Source organism: Pinus tabuliformis, chromosome 4_2 (assembly GCF_031772625.1).
Source record: "Pinus tabuliformis cultivar Carrire ecotype Pingquan chromosome 4_2, CPIR1, whole genome shotgun sequence".
In the NCBI taxonomy this organism is placed as follows: domain Eukaryota; kingdom Viridiplantae; phylum Streptophyta; class Pinopsida; order Pinales; family Pinaceae; genus Pinus; species Pinus tabuliformis.
In genome coordinates, this window is record NC_142304.1 from 524,900,846 (window position 1) to 524,920,182 (window position 19,337).

The 19,337-nt window shown below is 38.1% G+C and overlaps 1 protein-coding gene, 1 long non-coding RNA gene and 1 pseudogene across 2 annotated transcripts in view; all 3 read right to left on the minus strand.

Moving 5' to 3' along the window:
- Window positions 1-1,226, minus strand: part of LOC149170312 (uncharacterized) — a 47,943-nt gene extending 46,717 nt beyond the window's left edge. The window contains exons 1-2 of the mRNA XM_089425513.1: window positions 702-1,226; window positions 514-606 (exon numbers count right to left, since the gene is read on the minus strand). Coding sequence (XP_089281639.1) covers window positions 514-606; window positions 702-1,226 — 618 coding nt within the window. The remainder of the gene's footprint in view (window positions 1-513; window positions 607-701) is intronic.
- Window positions 1,227-10,777: 9,551 nt separating this feature from the next.
- On the minus strand, window positions 10,778-11,499 carry LOC149170313 (OBERON-like protein pseudogene; annotated as a pseudogene).
- Window positions 11,500-13,566: 2,067 nt separating this feature from the next.
- Window positions 13,567-16,085, minus strand: LOC149170314 (uncharacterized). Its single transcript, XR_016259880.1, has 2 exons — window positions 15,393-16,085; window positions 13,567-13,804 (listed from the first exon to the last, which is right to left on the minus strand). It is a non-coding gene; the product is annotated as an uncharacterized LOC149170314 (long non-coding RNA).
- Window positions 16,086-19,337: the final 3,252 nt, after the last annotated feature.

Consider the following 19,337-nt stretch of genomic DNA (forward strand, 5'->3'; position numbering starts at 1 on the left):
TTGGAATGCTGAAAATTTATTTTGATTGCAGATTTTTAAAATAATTACACTACAGTGAGCTTAACTGTTTAACCTCATTGTTGTCTGTTGGGATATTCCTAGCATTACAATTTGGATAAGGATAACAATTTTGAAATGCCACATATAACACCTAGGTTAAACAATTGACTTAGTTCAGACAACATAGAGGTTAACTATTTAACCTCACTGGTATTTATTGGGATATTCTAGCATTTACGATATCTGGAAAGGGTAGGAATTTTGGAATTCCAATACAACAACTAATTCAAACGATTAACCTCCCTTCTACCTCTGTCCCTAAAATTTTGTCCATCCAATTTCATAATATTTCTTAAATCTACAATCATGGAGCACATACTAATTGTACACCATTAAATCCAATGTATCATAAAGAAATTTTTCATATGATTTCATAATATTTCTGAAATCTACAATCATGGAGCACATACTAATTGTACACCATTATATCCAATGTATCGTAAAGAAACAAACTTGCTTTACTGTGGGCAATAAGTGCGAATTATTTGAACCAATGATAATAGCATTCAAGAGCTCTAGTCTCTTCTCTTTGTTTCCTCCCATGGTCTACCAAGCATTCAAATTCAAATTAAACAAAATAACTTAACAAATTAAACAGAATAACTTAACATTTCGTTCCAAAGGAAACAACCAAACAATACCTGAAGGAGGTCCTCATATATACAAGTTGGAAGCCATGGCATCTTGTAAAATGTAATATTCATGCCTTTTCTCATGTCTCCAGAATTGTTGGGAATCAGAACGTCTTTAATGTCGTCGGAGCCCAACTCTTTGAGAAGAATATTGTTTGTCGACGACGTCATGCAAATTGTTGAGCTGATGATAATTAGGTGTTGGATGAGATTAGGGTATTTGTGCGCCATCCAGAAGGAAACGAAGCCACCGTAGTTGTGCCCCACCATGATCACACTCTGCACCCCAAGATATTCCACCATACTCTTCATGCACTCTGCTTGAAAGAGCTCAGTGTGCTCAGAGCTGGTGGTGGTGGAGTTCCCGAAGAATAGGAGGTTCGGGATGAGGAGATCAAAGTGCTTCCCGAGCTCACAAATTTGGGTATCCCATCCCAAGAGGGTGTCTGCTCTGAAACCGTGAATAAGAAGGAGAGTTGGTCGTTGATTCCCCGATACATTATATGAATTTTTGTATCCAAGAGCCTGTTGCATAAAATCTTTAGCATTTATAACAAACCCACAATGGTATGCATGAATATTTGGAGGGAAGGATGTCACACAAAATAAAATATCTCTATCCTCGTAAAAGTACAACAAGCTTCAAAAAACCTAAATATCATAGTGAAGCGCAATTTCTTCAAAATAAAGGTTCTATTTAGCATTTCAGTTCAAAAGGTGGTGTTTTACTACAAGGTTCAGCCCACCTTGTCTTATAATCACACAAGCAAGGAGTAGATTCAATTGACATTTCTAAACAATATTATTATAACTCCTTCGGTTGGGACAAGATGCATAAGACTTGCTACATGGGTTTATAAGCATGACAAAGCCAAAATGTAAGGAAAAAAAAAAAGAGAATTTAGATGGCATAGTAGGCTTACCAACTGAATATTGTGCATCAAAAGAATTTATATAACAAAAAAAATTGCCATGTGTTGGAGAAACCAAACCTTGAAATAAATGTTGCATCACACTTTGCAAATTGCAGCCTCATCAGCAGCTCCAATCTTCAAACTTTCCAATAATTCTTCAGAATTCCAATATAGTTTTCTGCCCATGGAGTCCTCACTTCCATGAAATATCCTCCAAACACCATCAAAACCCTTCATGAGGGATTTCCTATCTCAATCTGGGACAAGCTAAGTCACCTAATTCGTGTTCATATTCAAAATCGATAACAATAAAGTTTGAAAAAAAATTGGCTAATCAATATCATTGATAAAATTCGCCATTTAATTCAAATATGTATATTTAAAATATATATATATATATAAATAATTTTACCTCATATAATTTTTATAATTATAAAAATAAATTCCAAAATTTTATAATTATAATGGATATAACTTCAAGTTTAATATATATAAAGTTAAACTAACTTAAAAGCTAAAAGTACTATTGTACTTTCTATTAATTTAGAACCTTAATAAAAAAGTATTTGTATTTTATGTTAATTTATATATCATAGAAGTTTTTTTATTTAATTTAACATACTCAGCAAAGATACAGTACTGCAAATTCGCGGTAGAGCATGGGCATGGTCAGAGGCACCCAATACGCAAGAGCGTAATGAGCAAGTCAACCCGGTTGGCCAGAGAAGATGACACTCTTTGATGACCCTACATGTTTTGGTGAGCCATACCGTGTGAAAAAACTTAAAATTTGTAATACCGTAAACCATAAAGTTGAATAGGGTATTCCTTTAGTTATGAGTAATACACGATTTTTTTTAAATTCTAAAGTAAATTTAGTTCCACTTCTACATGAAACGAGATTTGTTCTATTCAACCGAATTTAATGGGCGAATTTGTTCGTCCTTTCTTGAAATTCATCTAATTTCAAATTTAATCATGGAATGTAGCGGAACGTGGTGAATACGGGGGCATGTGATGAAACACATCCTTCACCCGTCTTTCATCCTCTACACATTGTATCCAAGAGCCTGCTGCATAAAATCTTTAGCATTTATAACAAATCCACAAATGGCATGCATGAATATTTAGGGAAGGATGTCACACAAAAGAAAATATATCTATCTCTGTAAAAGTACAACAAGCTTCAAAAATTCTAAATATGGCAATGAAGTGAAATTTTTTCAAAATAAGGGTTCAGCCGCCTTGTCTTATAACCACACAGGCAAGTAATAGATTCAATTGACATTTCTAAACAATATTTTTATAACTCTTTCAGTTGGGCCAAGATGCGTAAGACTCGATACATGGGTTTATAAGCATGACAACGCCAAAATGTAGAAAATAGAGAATTTAGATGGCATGGTAGGCTTAGCAACTGAATATTGTGGCTTAAAATTAAATTATAAAAAAAAAAAAAAATTGCCATCAAAGGGCCGAGTATCATTGTCTTGCTAGAAGGGTCGAGCTCAAGGTTGGGGAGGCAGATCTGGAGATTGTTTCTAGTTCCCAAGCATCGAATTCAAGAAGGACGAAATTATAGCCTATAGCAAAGGTCTTATTTAGCCAATAAGGAGGTCGGGTCTCTTATTAATTGGCATGATTTTCTGTATGGTTTGTTGATTGCCTAGCCACTGTTGTGGGGTCAAGTTCACTCAGTGAAAGGGCGAGATATCAGTCCAGTGTGGAGGCTGTGTTCTTTTTGGTGTGGGGCTATGATTTAATGCATAATAGTGAACCAAAATACTTGTTAATACCCCTGTTGTGTGAGTTACATCAAAGGAACAAATTTCCCTTCTATCTATTGTGTGTGTTGCCTCTTTTTTGAAGAAGGGTTTGGGCATATAAACTGAGCACTATTTCTTGAACATTCCTCATTCCATTGACTGAATATATTGAAGAGAAAGGGTTGTGCTTGATTGTTGGTTGTAGCACACATTTTGGACAAGGTTAACCTCCATTGGCCTCTCTTTTGTCTTTGTGCGTGGGTGTGAAGACAAACTGAATATCAGTGAGTTTATTGTGGTTGTTAGCATGTTCATGGGCCAAGTTCTTCCTTTGTTTTCAGTTGAGTAAATCCACCCTTCTTGACCGTGGATTTTCTCCTTAAGATTAGGTGGGTATTGTGCATTGTGTCAGCATTTTCGGGTTCAGAGAATGAGTTCCAGAGGTGCATGTAGAAGGGACATTATTATTAGATCATGGGCAGCGTTTCAGTGAAGCCTAGGCATTAAGTTTTTGGGGTTATATAGATGTTGATAAGTGGGGACGAGTTGTTTATGGAAGCACCGAGCACGTGGCCATTTGGGAAGCTATGCTATCAATGTATTAAGGCTGGATCGGTGTTCTTGTATGACTGGTATTTCACTGATATATTATGAAAAATAAGTCCAGGTTGTTTGTTTTTTCCAGAAGAAAAATCTATATATGTTATATTAAGGTCATATAAGCTGTTTAGATGATTACATGGTAGTATGGATCGGAATGTTCCATCGATCACATATCAATTCCTTCATGGTCGATCTAATGAGAAAAATAGCAAAATGGGGAAATAAGTGTTCAGAAACCATAGATACAGATATACACATACATGTCCTTGATCATCGGCCGACCAAAATGGAGAACTGTGATTAACATTCATAGAAACCAATATTCACTGAGATGAAAGCATGAGCCGGAAGTCGTTGATAAAGGAAGCAAGAGGAAGACGATCCGGCAGAGGAAGGCCGTCAGTAGAGAGGGGCCGAAGAGAGATGAAAACTAATCCGGAGGCAGTGAGCCGGTAATAGAGGATATGATGATCTCAGGAGGAGAAAGATGATCCTGAAAAACACAGCAACATCGCCATTTCCAAACATGCCAGAGCGTGAGGAGGAAGATGGCGTGCCAGAAGGGCCGCTGTGTAGACCACCAAGAGAACGCCTCCTTGACCGAGGGGAAAGAAAGGACAGGAAAACCATAGGTCGATGATAGATCACTCCAAATGGCAGTGGAGACAGAACATTGGAAGAACACGTGGATGTTCGTTTCCAAATGAGAACGACAAAGGCAGCACTGGCTTGGACCATGCCACCCTCTATGTTGAAGAACATCCCATACTAAATTCCTGTCGTGAAAAAGAAGCCAGCCGAACAGAATTGATTTGAGAGGGCATTTGGATTTCCATAGCTTGAGTGGAAAGAGGGAGGGTGGAGGCGGCCTGTGAGAGAGGGCGGTGTAGAGTCGATTGACGGTAATGGGGTGGGTAGAGGAGTCCGTGGAGCAAATGAGGGAGTCGTGGGTGCCCAGTTGGAGGATGTTGAGGCGAGAGAAATGTTGGGTGGCGGAGGACCAAAGGGGGCGAAGGGGGAGGGGTAACTGAAGCTGATGATCCGATTTCCAGATGGGAGATAGAGAGGACCATGTGTCAATGAGCATGGACCAGGTGAAGATGCCCCTGGAGTGGAAGAAGGTAAGAAGCGGCGGAGGGATATGAGATTCCAGATTGTGAAGGGTGGGATCGAGTGCAATGAAGACGGAGGAACCAGAAGAAAAGGTCCATTTGAGAAAGCTGAAGAGGAGACGCTGATTCTTACGGAAGTAGCACCAGATGGGAGAACCATGGCAGATCCCAAGAGTGGATCTTCTGAGCCAAAAAACTAAGCTGCGATTCTTCAAATATTTTTGTTTGATGAGAGCAGACCATGGGCTGTTCCCGAAGAAGGCCCTGTACATAGATTTTGCGATGAGCGCGTTGCCAAAACGCCGCATGTTGATAAGGCCCCAGCCTCCATATTTTTTGGGAGTGGTGATAAGATCCATTCTTGCAAGGTGAAATTTAGATTGATAGGAGTGGCCTCCCCAGAGGAAATTAGCAGCGATTGACTGTATGATTTTGTGAACTTTGGCAGGGAGTACAAAAAGATGACCCCAATATACTGCTAATTGGGATAGAACCGCTTGAACTAGGACGAATCGGCCAGCCAGGGATAAAAGCCTGTGTTCCCATCGGGAGATTTTGCTATAGAACCTGTCAATGAGCCATATCCAGTCAGCGAATTTGTTATTTTTGACTTTGAGCCGGAAACCAAGATATGGGAGACCATCCGAGAGGAGCGCCAAATTGATGCCAAAGCGAGCCGCTACCCAGAGAGCGTTGGTCAGATTGGAGTTGTTATGATACAGCTTTGTTTTGTCATTGTTGATGAAGAGGCCGGTAGCGGCATTGAATTTCTGAAGGATTATGAACAAGCATGCCCAGGAGGATTTACATAGCATTGCAAAAATAAGAATGTCATCAACGAAAAAATTGTGAGAGAGAGAGATGTCCTTACAAATCATAACCGGCTTACATCTCCCCTGTGAGACTGCAAGGTTGATATGCGAACTGAGAGAGTTCATTACCAATATAAAGAGGAGAGGGGATAGTGGACATCCCTGACGAAGCCCTCTTTCCGCGTGGAAAAAGGTAGATGGAATACCGTTGATAATGACAGAGTAGTGTACAGATTCGACACAAGCCATAATCCAACTACAGGCTCGCGGCGAGAGTCCGATTTTAGCAAGAAGCACTTGGATGAAACTCCAACTGACACAGTCGAATGCCTTTGAAAGGTCAATCTTGAGGGCTGCCGCATCCAAGTTTTTGGAGGAAATGGCGTAGAGACCTTCTTGAGCAAGTGCGACTGCGTCGAGAATGAGCCGATCCTTCAGAAAAGCGTGTTGCTGAGGAGAAATGAATGAGCTGAGAGTTTTTTTCAAGCGCTCAGCAATGATCTTTGAAATGACGTCCAGGTTGTTTGTTGTGTTCTCATCATATATTTTCCCTTATAGAAAAATAATATGGTGGTTGTGTACCCTTCAATTTTCTTAATATCAGTCATAATAGTGGTATGTCTTATTTTTCTGAGTCTTACATATTGTTCTATTCACTGGAATGAAGTCTGTTTCATGTTTATGTAACTGCAAATTGGTTGCAAGTTAAAAAGGGCACCTACATCAATTTACTCACTAAGTGTTGACAAAATAGTTCACTAAAAGACTCATTGAAACTCGGTAAAAACTTAGAAATTTTAAGTGCAAATTGGGAAAATTTCAGCTGGGAACATTATAGTGGTATCAGAGCATCTTGGCCAGCTGCGGGCCTAAAGAAAAGTGAACCAGAGGAGGAAATCGAAGGTATCATGGAAAATATGGAGGGTCTAATAGCAGCGAGATGGCGGCAAAGGAAAACACATGAATTGATGGAGCGGTATTCTAGAACTACCCTAGAAGTGGCAAAACTCATGGCAGCATGACTATTAGCAAGGAAAGAAGAGAGAAATTGCAAACCCCAAACCCGAGACCCTGAAGAGGAAAATGCAGTTGAGGATCCTAGCAGAACTGAAGATTTAATGCATTCAGTTGAAGAGACAGGCTTGAATGCAGCTGATTCCGTACTAGTAGGGAATTCAGATGCAGTTGAAGCTCTCAAAGGCACATCTAAAGGGAGCAAGGACACAGTGGATAGTGATTCTGGAGGAAGATACACCCAAAGGGATTTCCACTTGAATGATCAAAGCTTTCCTAAGGCAACAAGGCATGGGTTTTATCCTAATGAAAGTGTTATTTCTCAAAACAAGCAAGTTGGGCTACCAGAGATTAATAACTTGCCATATGGAGAACTGATTGTTATCAAGGTACTTGCATCCAATAGAATTTTGAGTATGATAGACAAGGCAACTAGTATTACTTCCAGAGTAATAGAACGTACCCCTAAGTCATGCAGTGAAGAATGCACAAAGAACAAAACAATTTTAATGTCTGATTTTGTGGGAGGTGATAGAACTCGGCTTATCATGGATCATGGCTTTTTATCTACAAATGAACAAATTCTATTGAATACAATAGAACGGAGGTAGAAAAGGAGTTGGACAGCCATTGTGTTTGATCGAGGAAAAAATAGGGATGTTAGCATTATATGGGAACTTTACAAATCAGTCTTTGGTGAAACCAAAGATGGTGCGAATGAAACTAATGGAGAGTTTCTCATGATTGTCTCTAATGCTAGAGAGATCTATCTAGTATATTTCCTGCCTTTGCTCTGAGTACAGAATCAAGGGGAAAATGCTTTTCAAAAACAATATGTATAACAGCTAAGGGTTTGGAGATGGATGTTCCCTTGGGATCCAATTGACATGTTAATTCTGACATGGTTGAACATGTTTTAAAAAGGGATGATGAAGAGGATTATCCACAATTGAATTTAAGCCTTAACGTTGAGCTCATTCCATTTACTAATCTGAATTGTGATACTAAAACACTATATCAATTTGAAAATCATTCAAAGCAGACAATAGAACATTGTGTAACGAATCACAATGGAAGATGTAACTATACTATCCATAAGCTATTTTATCCACAGAAACCCTCGTTTAAAACTATGTCACCAAATGCACCAGTGAGGTACAATTCTATAATGGACAAATTGTAGTGTTTACTATTAATAATTAGAAAGATTCCTTGGTAGTTGACCATGTTCCAATATACCGTGGGCTGCCCCCATTTATGTCTTTCCATACTTTGGTATCTGAGATGGACCACGATGAAAATTTCTTTGACATTGTCTCCTCATCAAGATTAGAAATAGATTCTGGTAAAATGTGCCTTCATGTAGGGTGTAATGGGGAACAGATTACAGACCATATTCCTGATTCAACGTGGTTATATTCGAAGACCTACAAACTTGCAGATGAAGAAGGGTCAATATTGTGGCACAATGATATACCAGGTTTAAAAATCTCTCCCCTTCCATTCATGCTGGATGGGAGATTAATCTCAGCAATAAGCTATTTTCGGTTTGGTTCTATTGCCAGTGCTAGAACAATGTGGCCAAGCACAAAAGAAGGATCAACGAGGAAACATAATGATATGTTTGTCCCTTTTATGTACAGAGTTGAATATGAGGTAGCAAAGAATGAAATGCAAGGGGCCATTATTCATTAATATGGTCTAACAGTTAGCTGGGGCAAAGTCGTTGCACTCCCTTCTCAAGTTCTACTAGCACCATCCCCAGATCAAATGGCTGACAGGAGAAAAGAAAGCATTATACTTATCAAGGTTTACTTTGTTATGGATGGGATTCAATTACATTCTACCACCCTTCGAAGCAGAACAGTAAGGATTAAGGAACCCCTTCCTGGGTTGTCTGACTTAAAAGGTGTTCTGGTGCCATACTACAAGGGGAATGTTATTTTCTCATTGAAGAAACTTTTGCTGGAAAATGGAGATGGTGTCTCCATTATTTTCGATTTGCTAGGAATCTACACAGGTGAATGGAAGGACTTCCTAGGACAAGCAAGTTGTGAGACAGAGGGTGATGTCTTAGAACAAAAAGATAAAGTGCAAAAGCCTTTGCACTGGGAATTTAATAAAGGGCAGGTTCTGAGCAAGACAGTCAGAGGTCTGATGTACTACCAGGAAGCTATAGAACTCCAGTAATTTTTGGATATGGTAAAGGATGAATAAATTTTTGAAGGCTACAAGGTACAAAGGTCTATTCAGGATGAGCACAAAAATAATCAGAGATCAGTATGGGCACAATTGCAAACAGTGGAAGACCTTAAATTCACATATATTGTATCATGTAAATTGTATGGTACACATAAGAGATCTGCTAATGATCGGGTGAAGAACATCTTGGGCCTTATGTTGACATACCCATCTCCACGGATTGCTTACGTTGATGAAGAAAAAGATAGAGAGAAAGATAAGCCCCCGTGGTTTTATTACTCAGTCCTTGTTAAGTTTGTGGATCAACTAGACCAGAAAATATATCACATCAAACTTTCGGGACATGGTATCCTTAGTGAAGGGAAGTTGGAAAATCAAAACTCTGCTATTATTTTTACTCATAGTGAAGATCTGCAAATAATTGACATGAATCAAAACAGCTATCTTGAAGGAGCTTTTAAGATGAGAAATCTATAGCAGAAATATTTTGGAGACCATGAGGTGCAACCCACAACAATTCCTCATCTGAGAATGCACCTCTATGAGAAGCAAGGCACAATTGGCTTGAATTATATCAAATCAAGAGGCTAGTAATGTCACAATTTGGTAGCAGTTGCTAGCAAACCCACCTAAGGTACGATTTCACCATGGGCATCTGGATCGCTTATCTTATGTCACAAGAGGAGGTGTAAGCAAAGCATCAAAGATGACCAATTTGAGTGATGATATTTTTGTTGGCCAAGGAAATGTAATTAGTCATGAATACATCCGAGTTGGTAGAGGTTGTGGTGGAGGACTTGATCAAACTTCTCTCCTTGAGGCAAAGATAGCCAATGGAAATGGTAAACAAACATTTAGTTGGTATATCTATAGCTTGGGACATCACTTTGAATTTTTCCAAATGAGATCATGCTACTGTACCACTGTAGGAATTTACTTTAGTACTCTAGTAACTGTGCTTACAGTATATGTGTTCCTTATACATCTTGGAATGTCAATGGCTTTGCCTATGGAACTGGAGGTTTGCTTAAAACAGAGATTCTGCAATGATTTTGTAGTCATGCAGCCACAACTGGATCCTGTACTCTTTACTTTCTCTCTAGGGAAAAAGACTCATTACTGTGGCAGTATGATTCATTTTCATGGGTCACAAGAGAGTACGTTACTTGAAAGAGAAACAAGTTACAGTGCTTCTATCTCTGTTGGTGTAGATATGCAAATTTTGGGTCATATGTCGCAGGGGTTCTCTAGACATATTTGGGACCCGGGACTATAGGATGGATTGTTTGGGACAAGCAATCTTTGTACTTTGTAGGCATATTAACAGTATTAGAATTTATTAACACGTTGGCAGTACTGGAATTTGTTTAAATCCTCATCTAGCTAGAATATGATAAACTTCAAATTATCTGACATAGAAACTGAAAATTTTATCAAACTTTATAAAACAAATATATATAATCTTTCAGCATCATTTCAATTTTCAATGTTTTTCAACTTTCAATGTTTTTCCACCATTTCTAAAATTGTAAATTTGGCAAATAAGATTGATACTGAATACCATGGAATTTAAGAAAATCGTAATCCATAATTTTCAGTCCCAATTGGATATATTTCATATCCACTAGGTCAATGATTACAAGACACTAAGCTTAACTCTCTTCTCCAAAACCAACTTAACAAAAACAAGAAATAAAACTAAGTAGAAAACCTACAGGATTTGCAAACTCTTATCTCCTCCCCAAAAAATGGTTAAAAGACCAGTAGTACCTATGCTTATTTGTCCAACACAGATTACACAATCTATGTGTATCTAGTGGGAACAAGTATCACAGCCCACCCATCGACGAGTATTCACTTCAAAGTCAAATTTGTTGCAAATAATGCACATGCAAAGGCTACAGAATCCATTCTTGGTGCGACAAATTTCACAGCTACAATCATCCATAGGAAGTTGACTCTGACATGTTATATTTCTACATCATTTGTAGGAAAATATCTCAATGAGGACCGTTTGAGTGACACTGATATCTGGATGCAAAAAGGCTTGAATCCCTATTTTTATAGCAACAAATACTTCTAGCTGAACTGTGTGCCCTGGACATTGACATAGGTGTAAGATCACTCATGCCTTACACAAGCTTTTTCAAAAGGGAAAATTCTTTCGTGTGTTGAAGACCTCTTGGGACTTAAAGGATCACTCAAAGCTCTGCTTCCAGATCTTCTAGAAATTCCTCTAGTTGTTCATGCATTCTATCTGCAATTACATCAAGCCCTCCCCCTGCTGCATCTCGAAGCAAGATCTGTTCTAAATTGGCTACTCTATGTCCCATTGTCTTTGATGGCCATTCACTTTCTTCCAATGTTTCTTTATACCTCTCCATTTCCTTATTTCTACTTCCTCCCATCTTCCTTTGCGCAGCTCACATCTCTTGAGTCTATAATAGAAGGAATAGGGACTCAACCTCAAGTTTCATATTTGGCATTTCGTATTTGTATTTTAGTTGCATAGATGCCATTTTTTTGTTTCTTGGATCTCAAACAGTGAGACGGTTTTCAGTCATTCATGGGGTGTGGTGTGAGCAGTGGAGGGAGGAAGAATTCTCTAGGGTATTTGTTTTGTTTGGATGCACCACCTATTGGGAGTTTTAATTAGTGATTAAATCTCTTAATATTAATTGTCAACCAGGACTCGTAAGCATGAGTTGTACTGCATCTTTGGTTCAAGATTAAATTTAGAGTATGTGATTTAAGTACAAAATGATGGAAAAGAAACAATATTAATTAGGCATTCATCTCATTCTTCGAAAACATAAGCAATCTGAAAGAATTCTACTTAACTCAATCCATTCTGCTCTTAATTCTAATTCTCTGGAATCAAATGACAATCTTACTGAAACCGGAGGTTAAATAAAATTCACCTCAACTACAAATCTCAAGCGAGCATTCAAACTTCTATTTATTAAAGAAATCAAGCACCTATTTTATTTGTAACGAAATATGATAAGGCTATAATTCTAAAATCAAATCCTGATCTGCTATCTTCAATCCATTCAGACCAAACTGCCTTTACCTAGAAATGAAACACCTTCCAAACTTCACTTTAAATAACTACAAAAACCAACTTTATAGAAATGAAATCTTTGACAAAATTATCTAGGTTTGTTGCTATTAAATCTTAGGCTACTACATTTAAAATGGAAATCTAGTCTATTCTAGAATTGACCATTTTCAAACAGCTCAAAGCAATGTAAAAGATCGAATCGCACTGGAAATATAAATCACATAGTTAAATGCTTGAAATCAACCTTTATTCTACAATAATGTAAATGGAAATCAATCTTAATATGTTATGCGAGAACGTATTTAAATTATCCTATGATAATCTAATCACTCAAATCAATGCTCTTAAAGAAATGCTTTACAATAAATCAAACTGTGAAAACTGAATCATAATGCCTGAAAGAAATCAAACAACTCAACGGTGGAAATGGAAAATGAAATTCTTATTGTGACTAACTTAGATTTGTTTGAAAACACAATCCAAACTCATACCATAAATTAATCTCTTTGTTATGCACAGGGCAATCCACAGTCACCCTCATAACATTTATCATGAACTTCATTAAAGAGATAGACACATCGAATTAAACACACAGAGATCATGTTAAGTAATTTCAAAACGAAATTGATTTACCTATCATAGGTGTTCTGATAAAAAATATAAATGAATGTGATTTTAAATGAAAGAACGACGCATGGCTCTATATCGAAATACAAACTCAACGTTTTATGAGGAATAGAGCATAACTCTATGTCGAGGATTTACACACAGCCTATATGACACATAATGATCTACGCACTTAGAATTCCTAATCGAGGTGTCTATCAATGAATGCAATGTTATAACGATTAAGATCAAACCAAAATTAATGGAATTTCTCACACATTTGTACAAGAAAACATAACGAACTCACACCAGAACTGAATAGAAAACAAATGTAATAAATTATCACACAATGATACACCTACGAACTAACAGTGAATCTTGTTCCCAGATGATGGTAGGCCCTTCCACACATGGGTAAGCTTTAAATGACTTGCAGGAAAGAAAGATTTAAAACATTCAAATCAAAAACTCACAATAAACCATAACTCAGAATGATTCGAGCTCAAAGCATAGCCATAACAAAGTCTTCAATTACGAATAATAATGTTTGAACAATAGTTTGATAACTCAATAGTTTTCAATAACAACCTTCTTAAATCTAATTCATTACAATACTGGCCTTTATAGGAAATGATTCCAATTCATAACAAAAATAAACCCATACATGGAAAACTCAACGAATTTACTAAATTAGACTTGAGATCTAATTGCTTGAATGATTTCGCTCTCCTTGGCACAATAGATTCCAACAAATCCCAACATTAGCATGGACCTATTTTGATGAGGATGTAGAAAATCTTCACTGTGGAAACCATCGAGCTCGGGCTCAGTGAAAATCTTCAACTGTGGTGTTCGAGCCTCTAGAAGTACGAAGTCGTAGAAAGAGTCTACTAAGCCTCCATGGTGTTGAGTACATATGATAGACTGAGTTGTTGAGTACAAAAATGACAAAACAAGATTGTTGACAAGAATTCCCTCCATCTTTAGTTGACCTGTCCATACTGCTCCAAATCTTCACACTTAACCCATAATGATTAGTCAGCTCATTAGGAATATAAAACAAACTTACTCAAACTTAAAATATAAAAATGATACTAATGTAATGCATTTACCTCATGTCAAGGTCTAGGACAGTGATGGTGATGGAAAGGTAGGTGAACGAGTACTTTCTTTGACAAAAAGGAGCAAAAATGGAGGTGATAAGTGGTAAAATTGGGGACAAAACAAAGCACCAACATCCCCCCATGCTGATTTGGATGCATGTCCTCATGCATCTGCTACAGTCTACCAAAAAGAAGAGGTTGCAAAATAAAAAAGAACCTTGGTCAAAGACTAGCAGTCTTGACCAAAACTTCTATCCCATGCTTAACTGGAGTAGAACACTTCTTAAACTGTAGAGCCAATCTTTGTGTACTTAACTTCTTAGTGGGCCTAAACCTTAAGGTCTTCCAACGCAATAACTATCTATTTTTCCTTTTCAGATCATCATTATTGGCATACAGTCTAAGATTAGAGTCTCTAACCTGATTATTGACTTCTCTTACATAATGGAACAAGACCTTGTATTTGTTGGCTTGTTCTCAGAGCTTAACAATTTTCTTCTGTAGCTTGACCAGTCAAATCTTCAGGTTATCCTCCTCAGCAAAAGTTGGAGCCTTTGCAGGTGTTGTTGATTGCTAAGATGCACTGCCCCCAGGTGATTTACTAATGCTTTCCTTTGGTGAAGAAATGTGCTAGCTTGCTTTAGTAGGACTTCTACTTAACGAAGGCCTAACGGGGGACAGTGTTTCCAGGGCATGTGCAATATCCACGGGGATTTCTGCTTCAAACGTGGGCATAGGTACTTTTTCAAAAGACAACTCTAACTTTTTTGCATTGGAATCGGGAGATGATGGAATATCAACATGTTCAGAACTTGTAACCTTAGATATGGAATGTTTGGTTCTAGTCATACTGTGGGTTCTATGACGGCCTTGAGCAGAGGTCTCCATTGTAGGAATCGAGGGCTTCTGGGTAGGAAAGAGAATTCTCCTGCACTTTTGTTTTGGTTTGGTGCATTCATGAGCTTTGGTAGCCTTCGACTGGGGTTCCACCATTTTTTCCTCTACCATAGAGCTCGGCTCAGGTCGGTTTATCTTAGCCCTATTCCTTTTGCCTTTGTTCTTCGTGCCTACTTGGTTCTTCAAAGAAATAACATCCTCCTCATATTTCGAAGAAGGGCCTGCTTCCTGAGGGGTTCCATGGGTGGGAGCTGTAGAATTAGTAGGAGAGGCAAGGGTTACCTGGGAGTTAGGCACGGGAGTTGCATTCTTCTGTCTCAGGGATCAACCCACCAATCGTTGTCGCCCTTTGACTTGAGTCTCTTCCCCAGGGAAGTTCTCCACTAAGAAATGCTCCCACGATTTCTTTCAGCTTCGAAGTTCAGAAACTATTATAATCCTGATGAGACTGTGATGATACAATGTCGTTTTGGGCTTTCTACTTTCAGACTATACATGTCTGGCCATCTTGTGTAAGCTCAACCTTAGGAAATGCAGGATGTTTATTTGGTTATATTCAATGAAATAGGTCAACAAACGAATATGGTAAAGAAAGACAACAACATACCTTCCTTCACAGGTAAGGAAGAACTACAACATCATGATCAGAGGGTGCCACTGCTCTACTATACATCTCCGCAATACACCTTTTTCCCAACTGAGTGATTTCTGTCTTCAAGAACATGGTGCAATTTGGAATATTTAGCTGCCCACCTTTGAAGAATGGTTCACCCTCTGAGGGAAACCCTATAACTTTGCTCAGTGATTCTTCAGTGACTTTGAAACTTAAATCCCTAATATTGACGTGCTCCCCATCAAAATTTTGGGCAAATGATAGAGCAACCTTATCATTATACCCCTGATTTTTTTGTAAAAATGTCATCCATCCTCGCTTCTCCACAACTCCTTTGCATTGTTGATATTCGGGACTGCACACAAACTGGCAGAATGTGGGCTCATGACGGTCATCCCCCATGTCGACTAGAACCACAATTCAGTTACGAATGCGCCCTTGCAAGATTAAAACAAAATTTTCTCCTTTGTTAATCAATAATGTCACAGTCTTGATTTAAGCTACTCCCAACACCTCAAAATTTGGCCGATTGACAACATGGAGTCGATCATTACAATTGAATGAAGCATGGGAATTTGAGGTGCAATGATAGTAATGATCCATATGTAAACGATGTGGAGTGATGGTGTTGAGGCCAAATGAAAGTTTGCACAAGCCATCATGATTTCTTAGAGATATTATGAGATGGTAGTGGGGAGAGGACAAAGGAGTATATAATTATGCAAGGTGGAAAGGAATATAGGAAGGAAATATAGGATTAAAGGATTATAGAGTTATAGGAATATAAGATGACAGTAGAGAAGGAAGATGGGATTATGATCATAGTAGGGACAGTTAGAGGTGCATAACATATAGCATTCATTTCAACTACTCATGATCAAATTCAAGCAATTTTAAGTATATACCTGAGCCAACTTATAATGATGTAGGATAATAATTGTTTGAATATCACCCAACTTTGTAATAGCAGCAATGTACCGAACAGAAAATAATGTTGATAGGAATGGCACTGAGGCTGCAAATGTGCTCTGCAACTACTATTTTGGAAGTATAATTTTGATGGCAAAACTTTAATTTTTACATAGTTAAGTACAGAAGTGGAGTACAAAACTTGTAAATCTCTCTTTGCATAGTGCCATATAGATTACTGAGTTTTAGAGATGACCATCCTTGGCTGATAGTAGAAATTAACATTGGTTATGAAGTAATCCTTATACAAATGAAACATAATACCAAACATGCTCCCAAAAAATGTTGTTCGGAGTTCCTAGAATACATCCATAATAGCAGACTGTAATTTTTACACAGTATAGTACAGAAAACTTCTAGATACAGAGTGTGGAATGCAGAATTTGGAAATTTCTTTACTCAATGCCATGTAATGTGTTGATTATTTCTTTTTAGAAGATAAGTAAAACCTGTTTATCACCCCATGGATTTTTAACCAGGATTGGGATGATGACTGCCTGAGGCATTTCTTATTTAGAGAGCTTGAAATGACTAGAAAGAAAGCTCTAGGGGGGTTTCTTTTCCGTAAGTATTTTGTTGAGCCTGGAAAGAATAATTCTATGCCCAACATATCCCTAACTACTGCTACTCTATTATTTTAACGAGCCTAAAATAGTCACTGCTCGAGGTTGTCATATTTAGAGAGTCTGAACCACCCAAAGAAAACTCCAAGGGGCTTCTTTTCCGTAGATATTTCCTTAAGGCTGGAAAACAATAAATGTGTACTTAAGGAATCCCTAGGCTACCACTGTCCCATGTCGTTTTACAAGCTTGGATCAGTTACTGCTCGAGAGTTTCAATTTTTGAGAGTCTAAAAACGTCCAAAGAAGACTCCAAAAGTCTCATTTTCCATATTAATCTGTCAAGTCTGGTTAAAGGAATAAACCTACCCAATAAAGATTTATTCTTTATTCTACATGGGATGTGGGGAGAAACACCTAAAGATATATAAAATATGACAGCCCACTGATTATTCTATATATATATATATAATAAATCAACCATATGAACCACCAAGAGGTTGGTCATTTTCATGGACCAACTCCATCTCTGGATCCCTTCTTAACTCTTGCAAAAATTGTTGTCGGGAGAGCAGTTGGTGATAAAATCTTGATTCGGTAGCCATTTACTATAAAGGAGGTCTTACTACCATCAATAGTTTTAATGTGAACTGAACCATTGTCGAAAACCTCATCCACCTCATAGGGACCTAACCACCTAGTGGATAATTTTCCTTTAAATTGTTTGGATTTACTGTCATAAAGCAAGGCCTAATCTCCTGAATGGAAAATCTTCTTCTTAATAAACTTATCATGCCAATGAGCTCTTTGATCTTGCACCAACATAGTTCGATGGAATGCATCATGTCTGTTAGAGTCGGTCTTTTCATCCCTCCGTCAGTGATCAAAATCTCTTTCGTTGCATTTCATTTTTAGGTGTCTCATTCAGTCCAGTCATTTGCATTCCATTAGGAGCATCGATTTTCTGACGGAAGGGTCTTGTCCCCATTATTCACTCATGTCATTCACCTGCTGATTGATGTCTATTCATAAAAAGGAAGCATATACAATCTTCTTTTCATCAAAGTTGCAAAAGTTGTCTTTAGGGTTTTAGTGTCGAGTAGGTCTAGGGTTTCATTAGGGTTTTGTCAATAAATGCTTCAGAGTGTCCGATAATCACCAGCAGGCCATGAGGATGTTCTATCACCAATAAATTTTGTTAATAAGTACCCAAAAATGTGTTTTTTCTCAAAATTCTATTTTGAGGAAAAAACAGAGTATTTAGCTTTGTTTGTACAAAATCATGTAAATTTTGTTCTCTTCATTGTAAATTCCTTCACTTGCACCCTGGTTCCTTTCCTTAGCCTAAGAAGCTCCAACACCTGCAAAGACAAGCCAAGCTCAGGTCATTTCTCTCATTACAAAGTGAAATAGCAATGAAAAAGTCCAAAACAGAGGTTGAAATAAGAGTTATTTGCAAAACATTATAAAAATGGGTTTTTGGCAAATTTAATTTGAAAATCCAATGTATAAAGCATGTCTCCAAGTTTTGAAAGTTCATTTGCATGCCAAGAACAAAGAGGAGGCAACTCAAAGTAATTTTTGTGCACAAGTGAGAAATTGGGCGAAATTGGAAGAAAATTGGTCGGCGCAGCGCACTGGGTAGAGGGCGCGGTGCACTGGGGAGGCACGACGCACTGGGAGCGAACACACAGTGCATTTTTTCACGAGCACGACGCACTGGGAAGGCGTGGCGCATTGGATGAGTTGCGCGACGCACATAGCAAAAGGCCTGAAACTGTTAAGAATTGTTCCAAATTGCCATTAAATTGCACAGATTTGCCAGGTAGAGCCTCCATATCTATGATTTATCTAATTTTGTGCTAGGCTATGGTGGTTTATGGATGATAATGGTTAAACAAAAACATCAAACCCTACCTCTTAAATTACCTCAAGCAAACTTGTTGTTAGGGTTTCAAAATCACTGTTTTGTCACCAAAATTCACTTCCTCATCCCATTGGTCCCTTGTTTTCATCATTTCCTAAATTTCCCTATCCCCTAAGCTCAAATTCCCTTTCCCAAATTCTCAAACCTTAACCCTATACAAAAACTCCTAACCCTATACATAAATTCCCAAACTCTCCCATATTTCCCTAATTACTTTTATCCCAACAGTCCCTAATCCCTCACTGTTTTCCCCTCCCTTTGCAGTTCCTTGTTTCACTGTTTTCCCCTTGGTGCCAGAGCTCAAGTACATCACCAAAAGGCAGTCCAAAGCAGTTTCATACATCAGCAATCAGTTTTCTCCAAGGCATTTTGTCTATCAGCAGTTATGGCATCTTAGCATTCATCTGATTATAAAGTGGAAACCCAAAGTGACTCACCCATGGAGGAACATGCACCCTGGAGGCCTCATAGAGGTGGCAGACA